Source organism: Carcharodon carcharias, chromosome 5, assembly GCF_017639515.1.
Source record: "Carcharodon carcharias isolate sCarCar2 chromosome 5, sCarCar2.pri, whole genome shotgun sequence".
NCBI classification, from domain to species: domain Eukaryota; kingdom Metazoa; phylum Chordata; class Chondrichthyes; order Lamniformes; family Lamnidae; genus Carcharodon; species Carcharodon carcharias.
Window position 1 is genome coordinate 118,102,655 of NC_054471.1, and position 11,563 is coordinate 118,114,217.

The 11,563-nt window shown below is 45.7% G+C and overlaps 1 protein-coding gene across 1 annotated transcript; it reads left to right on the plus strand.

The window, feature by feature from the left end:
- Window positions 1–404: 404 nt before the first annotated feature.
- On the plus strand, window positions 405–7,603 carry LOC121277744 (putative uncharacterized protein DDB_G0282133). The gene is made up of 9 exons (XM_041187383.1): window positions 405–901; window positions 1,138–1,418; window positions 2,173–2,359; window positions 3,118–4,319; window positions 4,800–5,128; window positions 5,333–5,564; window positions 5,922–6,250; window positions 6,434–6,748; window positions 7,208–7,603. Exons 1-9 carry the CDS (start codon window positions 405–407, stop codon window positions 7,601–7,603), a joined length of 3,768 nt encoding a protein of 1,255 aa, XP_041043317.1.
- Window positions 7,604–11,563: the final 3,960 nt, after the last annotated feature.

The following is an 11,563-nucleotide window of genomic DNA, read 5'->3' on the forward strand; positions in this document are numbered from 1 at the left end:
CAAAAACACCCTCAACTGTGGCAACAGGGCCATCAGCAGAGTCAAAAACACCCTCAACTGTGTCAACAACACGCTCACCTGTGTCAACAACACCCTCAACTGTGTCATCAACATCCTCAACTGAGACAAAAACACCCTCAACTGAGGAAACAACACCCTCATCTGTGGAAACAACAACCTCAACGGTGTCAACAACACCCTCAACCATGTCTACAACATTCTCAGCCGTGTCAACAACACCCTCAACTGTGTCAACAACACCCACAGAAGTTTCAACAACGCCATCAGCTGAGTCAAAAACACCCTCAACTGTGGCAACAACATCCTCAACGGTGTCAACAACACCCTTAACACTGTCAACAACACCCACAGCAGTGTCAACCACACCCTCAACCCTGTTTACAATGCCATCAACACTGTCAACAACACCCTCAACTGTGGCAACAACACCGTCAACAGTGTCAACAAAATACTCACCTGTGGCAAAAAAAGCATCAACCGTGCCAACAACATCATCAACCGTGTCAACAACACTCTCAACTGTGTCATCAGCATCCCCAACTGTTTCAACAACACCCTCAACTGTGGCAACAACAACCTCAACTGTGTCATCAACATCCTCAACTGAGACAAAAACACCCTCAATTGTGGTAACGGCGTCGTCAGCTGAGTCAAAAACACTCTCAACTGTGTCAACAACACCCTCACCTGTGTCAACCACATCCTCAACCCTGTTTACATTGCTATCAACAGTGTCAACAACATCCTCAACTGAGACAAAAACACCCTCAACTGTTGCAACAGCGTCGTCAGCTGAGTCAAAAACACACTCAACTGTGGCAACAACACCCTCCACAGTGTCAACCACATCCTCAACTCTGTTTACAATGCTATCAACAGTGTCAACAACATCCTCAACTGTGTCAACAACACCCTCATCAGTGTCAACAACATCCTCAACTGTGTCAACAAAATACTCACCTGTGGCAACAAAATACTCACCTGTGGCAACAAAATACTCACCTGTGGCAACAACACCCTCAACGGTGGCACAATCCTCATCTGTGCCAACAACATCCTCAACTTTGCCAACAATATCCTCAACTGTGCGAATAAAACACTCAACTGTGCCAACAGCACCCTCAACCATGTCAACAACACCCTCATCAGTGTCAACACCTACAACTGTGTCAAAAACATCTATGGCTGTGTCAACAATACCCTCAACTGTGTCAACAACTCCAGCAACAGTCTCGACAACACTCTCAAGTGTGTCAACAACATCTTCAACTGTGTCAACAACACCATCAACTATGTCAATGACACTGTCAACTGTGTCATCAGCACCCTCAACTGTGACAACAGCACCATCAACCGTGCCAACATCACCATCAACCCTGTCAACAACACTCTCAGCTGTGTCATCAGCATCCCCAACTGTGTCAACAACACCCTCAACTGTGTCAACAATCTCAACTGTGTCATCAACATCCTCAACTGAGACAAAAGCACCCTCAACTGTGGCAACAGCGCCATCAGCTGAGTCAAAAACACCCTCAACAGTCTCAACAACACCCTCAACAGTCTCAACAACACCCTCAACTGTGACAACAACACCCTCAACTGTGACAACAACACCCTCAACTGTGACAACAACACCCTCAACAGTGTCAACAAAATACTCAATTGTGGCAACAACACCCTCAACGGTGTCAACAACATCCTCAACTCTGTCTACCACATCCTCAACAGTGTCAAGAACACCCTTAACTGTGTCAACAACACCCACAGAAATGTCAACAGCGTCATCAACTGAGTCAGAAACACCCTCAACAGTGTCAACAACATCGTCAGCTGTGTCAACAATACCCGCAACTATGTCAGCAACACCCAAAACAGTGCCAACAGCACTCTCAACTGTGTCAACAATACCCTCAACAGTGTCAACAACATCCTCAATAGTGTCAACAAAATACTCACCTGTGGCAACAAAATACTCACCTGTGGCAACAAAATACTCACCTGTGGCAACAATACCAGAAACCGTGCCTACAACACCAGAAACCGTGCCTACAACACCATCAGCTGTGTCAACAACACTCTCAGCTGTGTCATCAGCATCTCCAACTGTGTCAACAACAACCTCAACCATGTCAACAACCAGCTCAACAGTGTCAACAACATCCTCAGCTGTGTCAACAACACCCTCAACTGTGGCAACATCCTCATCTGTGCCAACAACATCTTCAACTTTGCCAACAATATCCTCAACCCTAAGAAGAAAACTCTTAACTGTGCCAACAACACCCTCAACTGTGCCAACAACACCCTCAACTGTGCCAACAACACCCTCCACAATGTCAACAACACCCTCCACAATGTCAACAACACCCTCCACAATGTCAACAACACCCTCAACTCTATCAATAACACCATTAACCATATCAAAAACACACCCAACCGTGTCAACAACACCATCAACTGTGTCAATAACACACTCAACCATGTCAACAACATCCACAAATGTGTCAACAATGCCTTCATCTGTGTCAACAACACCCTCCATGATGTCAGCAATACCGACAACCGTGCCATCAACACCCTCAATTGTGTCAACAACACCATCAACAGTGTTAACAGCATCCTTATCTGTGCCAACAATATCCTCAACTTTGTCAACAACACCCTTAACTGTGCCAACAACAACCTCAACCATGTCAGCAACACCCTCAACTGTGTCAAAAAAACCCTTAACTCTGGCAACAGCACACTCAGCCATGTCAAGAACACCCTTAACTATGTCAGCACCATCAACCATGTCAACAACACTCTCAACTGTGTCAAGAACACCCTCAACCATGTTTACAACACCCTCAAAAATGTCAACAACACCCTCAACAGTGTCAGCACGTACAATTGTGTCACATACACCTACACATACACATACAACTGTGCCAACAACACCCTCCACAATGTCAACAACACCCTCCACAATGTCAACAACACCCTCCACAGTGTCAGCAATACCCTCAACTCTATCAATAACACCATTAACCATATCAAAAACACACCCAACTGTGTCAACAACACTCTCAACTGTGTCAAAAACACCCACAGCTGTGTCAGCACTACCCTCAACTGTGTCAACAACACCATCAACCATGTCAATGACACTGTCAACTGTGTCATCAGCATCCTCTACTGTGACAACAACACCCTCAACAGTATCAACAAAATACACAACTGTGGCAAGAACACCATCAACCGTACCAACACCATCAACTGTGTCAACAACACTCTCAGCGGTGTCATCAGCATCCCCAACTGTGTCAACAACCTCAACTGTGTCATCAACACCCTCAACGGTGACAACCACACCCTCAACCCTGTCTACAAAATCCTCAACAGTGTCAACATTACCCTCAACAGTGTCAACATTACCCTCAACAGTGTCAATAACACCCTCAACTACGTCAGCGACACTCACAGCAGTGCCAACAACACCCTCAACTGTGTCAACAACACTCTCAACAGTGCCAACTACACCCTCAACAGTGTCAACATCATCCTCAGCTATGTCAACACCCCCAACTGTGGCAACATCCTCATCTGTGCCAACAACATCTTCAACTTTGCCAACAATATCCTCAACTGTGCGAATAAAACTCTCAACTATGCTAACAGCACCCTCAACCATGTCAACAACACCCTCAACAGTGTCAACACCTACAAGTGTGTCAAAAACATCTTTGGCTGTGTCAACAATACCCTCAACTGTGTCAACAAAAACAGCAACAGTCTCAACAACACTCTCAAGTGTGTCATCAACATTATCAACTGTGTCAACATCACCCTCAACCAGGTCAACAACACCGTCAACAGTGTCAACAAAATACTCACCTGTGGCAAGAACACCATCAACAGTGCCAACACCAGCAACCGTGTCAACAACACTCTCAGCTGTGTCATCAGCATCCCCAACTGTGTCAACAATACCCTCAACGGAGTCAACAACAACCTCAGCTGTGGCAACAACACCCTCAATTGTGGCAACAACACCATCAACCCTGTCTACAACATCCTCAAAAGTGTTAGCAATACCCTCAACAGTGTCAACAACATCCTCAGCTCTGTCAACAACACCCTCAACGGTGGCAACAAACTCATCTGTGCCAACAACATCTTCAACTTTGCCAACAATATCCTCAACTGTGCGAATAAAACTCTCAACTGTGCCAACAGCACCTTCAACCACATCAACAACACCCTCGACTGTAACAACAAAACCCTCAACAGTGTCAACAAAATACTCACCTGTGGTAGGAACACCATCAACCGTGCCAACACCAGAAACCGTGTCAACAACACTCTCAGCTGTGTCATCAGCATCCCCAACTGTGTCAACAACACCCTCAACTGAGTCAACAACAACCTCAACTGTGGCAACAACACCCTCAGCGGTGTCAACAATACCCTCAACTGTGTCAACAACACCCACAGCAGTATCAACCACACCCTCAACCTTGTTTACAACGCCATCAACAGTGTCAACAACACCCTCAACTATGTCAGCAACACCCCCAACAGTGCCAACAACACCCTCAACAGTGTCAACAAAATACTCACCTGTGGCAACAACACCAGAAACTGTCCCTACAACACCATCAACCGTGTCAACAACACTCTCAGCTGTGTCATCAGCATCCCCAACAGTGTCAACAACACCCTCAACCGTGTCAACAACATCCTCAACAGTGTCAACATCATCTTCAGCTGTGTCAACAACACCCTCAACTGAGGCAACATCCTCATCTGTGCCAACAATGTCTTCAACTTTGCCAACAATATCCTCAACTGTGCAAATAAAACTCTCAACTGTGCCAACCGTATCGTCAACCACATCAACAACACCCTCAACAGTGTCAACACCTACAATTGTGTCAAAAACATCTATGGCTGTGTCAACAATACCCTCAACTGTGTCAACAACACCAGCAACAGTCTCAACAACACTCTCAAGTGTGTCATCAACATTATCAACTGTGTCAACAACACCCTCAACTGTGTCAACAAAATCCTCAACAGTATCAGCAACATCCTCAACTGTGGCGACAACACCATCAACCGTGTCAACAACACCCTCAGCAGTGTCAACCACACCCTCAGCAGTGTCAACCACACCCTCAGCAGTGTCAACCACACCCTCAGCACTGTCAATAACTACAATTGTGTCAAAAAAACCTATGGCTATGTCAACAATACCCTCACCTGTGGCAACAACACCCTCAATTGTGTCAACAACACCATTAACAGTCTCAACATCACTCTCAAGTGTGTCATCAACATTATCAACTGTGTCAACAACACCCTCAACTATGTCAACAACATCATCAACTATGTCAACAACATCATCAACTGTGTCAAAAACTCCTTCAACTGTTCCAAAAACACCCACAGCCATGTCAACCACTCCCTCAACCATGTCAACAACACCCTCAACAGTGTCAACACCTACAATTATGTTAAAAACATTTATGGCTGTGTCAACAATACCCTCAACGGAGGCAACAACACCATCCAACGCCTCAACAACAACCTCATCTATGACAACAACACCCAAAGCAGTGTCAACAACACCCTCAGCTGTGTCATCAACATCCTCAAATGAGTTAAAAACACTCTCAACTGTGGCAGCAGCACCCTCAGCTGTATCAACAACACTCTCAACTGTGTTTACAATACCCACAGCTGTGTCACCTACACCCTCAACCGGGTCAACAACACCCTCAACCGTGTCAACAACAGCTACAACATTTTCAACCACATCCCCAACCCTGTTTACAACACCATCAACTGTGTCAACAACACCCTCAACAGTGTCAACATCATCTTCAGCTGTGTCAACAACACCCTCAACTGAGGCAACATCCTCATCTGTGCCAACAACGTCTTCAACTTTGCCAACAATATCCTCAACTGTGCAAATAAAACTCTCAATTGTGCCAACCGTATCGTCAACCACATCAACAACACCCTCAACAGTGTCAACACCTACAATTGTGTCAAAAACATCTATGGCTGTGTCAACAATACCCTCAACTGTGTCAACAACACCAGCAACAGTCTCAACAACACTCTCAAGTGTGTCATCAACATTATCAACTGTGTCAACAACACCCTCAACTGTGTCAACAAAATCCTCAACAGTATCAGCAACATCCTCAACTGTGGCGACAACACCATCAACCGTGTCAACAACACCCTCAGCAGTGTCAACCACACCCTCAGCAGTGTCAACCACACCCTCAGCACTGTCAATAACTACAATTGTGTCAAAAAAACCTATGGCTATGTCAACAATACCCTCACCAGTGGCAACAACACCCTCAATTGTGTCAACAACACCATTAACAGTCTCAACATCACTCTCAAGTGTGTCATCAACATTATCAACTGTGTCAACAACACCCTCAACTATGTCAACAACATCATCAACTATGTCAACAACATCATCAACTGTGTCAAAAACTCCTTCAACTGTTCCAAAAACACCCACAGCCGTGTCAACCACTCCCTCAACCATGTCAACAACACCCTCAACAGTGTCAACACCTACAATTATGTTAAAAACCTTTATGGCTGTGTCAACAATACCCTCAACGGAGGCAACAACACCATCCAACGCCTCAACAACAACCTCATCTATGACAACAACACCCAAAGCAGTGTCAACAACACCCTCAGCTGTGTCATCAACATCCTCAAATGAGTTAAAAACACTCTCAACTGTGGCAGCAGCACCCTCAGCTGTATCAACAACACTCTCAACTGTGTTAACAATACCCACAGCTGTGTCACCTACACCCTCAACCGGGTCAACAACACCCTCAACCGTGTCAACAACAGCTACAACATTTTCAACCACATCCCCAACCCTGTTTACAACACCATCAACTGTGTCAACAACACCCTCAACAGTGCCAACAACACCCTCAACTGTGTCAACAACACCCTCAACTGTGTCAACAACACCCTCAACTGTGTCAACAACACCCACAACTGTGTCAACAACACCCACAACTGTGTCAGCAACACCCTCAACTATGTCAGCAACACCCTCAACTATGTCAGCAACACCCTCAACTCTGTCAGCAACACCCTCAACTGTGTCAACAACACCATTAACAGTCTCAACAACACTCTCAAGTGTGTCATCAACATTATCAACTGTGTCAACACATTCAAACGTGTCAACAACATCCTCAACAGCGTCAACAACATCCTCATCTGTGGCAACAACACCATCAACCGTGTCAACAACACCCTCAACTATATCAACAACATCATCAACTCTGTTATCAACATCCTCAACTGTGTCCAAAACCCCCTCAACTGTGCCAAAAACACCCACAGCAGTGTCAACCACTCCCTCAACCATGTCAACAACACCATCAACTGTGTCAATAACACTCTCAACCATGTCAACAACACCCACAAGTGTGTCAACAATATCCTCAACCATGTCAACAACACCCTCAACAGTGTCAACACCTACAATTATGTCAAAAACATCTATGGCTGTGTCAACAATACCCTCAACTGAGGCAACAACACCATCCAACGCCTCAACAACAACCTCATCTATGTCAACAACACCCACAGCAGTGTCAACAATACCCTTAACAGTGTCAACAACATCCTCAAATGAGTCAAAAACACCCTCAACTGTGGCAGCAGCACCTTCAGCTGTGTCAACAACACTCTCAGCTCTGTCAACAATACCCGCAGCTGTGTCAAACACCCCCTCAACCGTGTCAACCACACCCTCAACTGTGTCAACAACACCCACAGCATTGTCAACCACACCCCCAACCCTGTTTACAACACCATCAACAGTGTCAACAACACCCTCAACAGTGTCAACAACACCCTCAACAGTGTCAACAACACCCTCAACTGTGTCAACAACACCCTCAACTGTGTCAACAACACCCTCAACTGTGTCAACATCCTCAACAGTTTCAACAACATCCTCAATAATGTCAATAAAATACTCTCCTGTGGCAACAACACTAGAATCCATGCCAACAGCACCATCAACTGTGTCAACAGCACTCTCAGCTGCATCGTCAGCATCCCAAACTGTGTCAACAACAACCTCAACCGTGTCAACAACAACCTCAACAGTGTCAGCTACATACTCAGCTGTGGCAACATCCTCACCTGTGCCAACAGCATCTTCAACTTTGCCCCCAATAACCTCAACTGTGTCAACAATACTCTCAACTATGCCAACAATACCCTCAACTATGTCAACAACTCCCTCAACAGTGTCAACACCTACAATTGTGTCAAAAACACCTATGGCTGTGTCAGCAATACTTTCAACTGAGGCAACAACACCATCCGATGCCTCAACAACCCTCTCATTTCTGTCAACAATAACTACAGCAGTGTCAACAACACCCTCAACTGTGTCATCAACATCCTCAAATGAGTCAAAAACACCCTCAACTGTGCCAAAAACACCTACAGCAGTGTCAGCCACACCCTCAACTGTTTCAACAACACCATCAACTATGTCAACAACACCCTCATCCATGTCAACAACACCCTCAAATCTGTCAACAATACCTTCAACCGTGCCAACAATATCTTCAACTGTGTTAAGCGCACCCTCAACTGTGCCAACAATATCCTCAACCATATCAACAACATCTTCAACAGTATCAACTCCTACAATTGTATCAAAAACACCTATGGTTGTGTCAATAATACCCTCAACTGTGGCAACAACACCAACAAACTTCTCAACAATACCCTCATCTGTTTCAACAACACCCACGGCGGTGTCAACAACACCCTCAACCGTGTCAGCAACACCCAAAGCAGTTTCAGCAACACCCTCAGCCGTCTCAACAATACACTCAACAGTGTCAATAATGCCCTCAACTGTGTCAACAACTCCCAGAGCTGTGTCAACATCACCCTCAACTGTGTCAACAACACCCTCAATTGTGCCAACACCATCAACCGTGTCAACAACACCTACAGCATTGTCAACCACACCCCCAACCCTGTTTACAACACCATCAACTGTGTCAACAACACCCTCAACTCTGTCAACAACATCCTCAACAGCGTCAATAATATCCTCATCTGTGGCAACAACAGCATCAACCGTGTCAACAACACCCTCAACTGTGTCATCAGCATCCCCAACTGTGTCAACAACACCCTCAACTATGTCAACAACATCAACTCTGTTATCAACATCCTCAATTGTGTCAAAAACCCCCTCAACTGTGCCAAAAACACCCACAGCAGTGTCAACAACATACTCAACCGTGTCAACGACACCCTCATCTGTGCCAAAAACATCCTCAACTGTTTCACCAACACCCTCAACCATGCCAACAACCGTCTCAACTGTGTCAACAACACCCTCAACACTGTCAACAACATCCTCAATTGCGGCAACAACACCCTCAACCGTGTCAACAACACTCTCAAATGTGTCAACAACACCGTCAACTGTGTCAGCCATGCCCACAGCAGTGTCAACAACACCCTCAAGTGTGTCAACAGCACCATCAACCATGTCAACAGCAACCTCAACTGTGTCAACAACATCTTCAACTTTGTCAAAAACACCCTCAGCTGTGCCAATAACAACCTTGATTGTCCCAACAACTCTCTCTAATGTGTCAAAATCATACCTAACTGTGTCAACAACACCCTCAACAGTGTCAACACCTACAATTGTGTCAAAAACCCCAACATCTATTTCAACAGTGCCATCAACAGTGGCAACAACATCTTCAACCGGGTCAACAACATCCTCAGCCTTGTCAACAACACCCTCAACCTTGTCACCAACACCCTCAACCCTGTCAACAACACCCTCAACCTTGTCAACAACACCATCAACTGTGCCAGCAACACCATCAACTGTGCCAGCAACACCCACAGCAGTTTCAACAACATATTCAACCATGTCAACAACACCCTCAACCATGCCAACAACCATCTCAACCGTGTCAGCAACACCCTCAAATGTGTCAACACCACCCTCAAATGTGTCAACACCACCCTCAAATGTGTCAACACCACCCTCAACAGTGTCAACACCACCCTCAACAGTGTCAACACCACCCTCAACAGTGTCAACAACATCCTCAACAGTGTCAACAACATCCTCAACTGTGGCAACAACATCCTCAACTGTGGCAACAACATCCTCAACTGTGGCAACAACATCCTCAACTGTGGCAACAACACCATCAACCGTGTCATTAATATTCTCAACTGTGTCAAAAGCACCCTCAACAGTGGCAACAACACCCACAGCTGTGTCAACAACACCCTCAACTGTATCAACAGCACCCTCAACTGTATCAACAGCACCCTCAGCTGTGCCAACAACACCCTCAGCTGTGCCAACAACACCCTCAACCATTTCAACAACACTCTCAACTGTGTCATCAACACCCATAGCGGTGTCAATAACACCCTCAACCCTGTCAACAACACCATCAACCGTGTTAGAAACGCCCAAAAATGTGACAACAACACCCTCAACTGTGTCATCAACACCCTCAATTACGTCATCAACACCCTCAACTATGTCAGCTACACCCACAACAGTGCCAACAACACCCTCAACTGTGTCAACAACACCCTCAACTGTGCCAACAACACCCTCAACCATGTCAAAAACACCCTCAACCATGTCAAAAACACCCTCAACCATGTCAAAAACACCCTCAACAGTGTCAGCAACTACAACAGTGTCAAAAACAACTATAGCTGTTTCAAAAACACCCTCAACAGTATCAACAATACCCATCGCAGTGTCAACAACACCCTCAACTGTGTCAACAACACCCTCCACAGTGTCAATAATACCCACAGCTGTGTCAACAACACCCTCAACCTTGTCAACAACACCCTCAACCTTGTCAACAACACCCTCAACTCTTTCCACAGCACCATTAACCGTGTCAATGACACTCTCAACTGCGTCATCAACATTCTCACCTATGTCAACGTCAATCTCAACCATGTCAACTACACCATCAACAGTGTCAACACCTACAATTGTGTCAACAACACTCTCAACCGTGTCATCTACACGCTCAACTGTGTCAATAAGACCCTCCACAGTGTCAAAAACACCCTCAAATGTGTCAACAATACCCTCAACTGTGTCAACACCCACAGCAGTGTCGACAACACTCTCAACTATGTCAACGACACCCTCAACTGTGCCAACAACATCCTCAAAAGTGTCAATACCACCCTCAACCCTGTCAACAACACCCTCAACTGTGCCAGCAACATCCACAGCAGTGTCAACAACATACTCAACCATGTCAACAACAACCTCAGCCATGCCAACAACAACCTCAACCATGCCAACAACAACCTCAACCGTGTCAGCAACACCCTCAATTGTGTCAACACCACCCTCAACAGTGTCAACGACATCCTCAACTGTGTCAACAACACCATCAACCATGTCATCAATATTCTCAACTGTGCCTACAACACCCTCAACAAC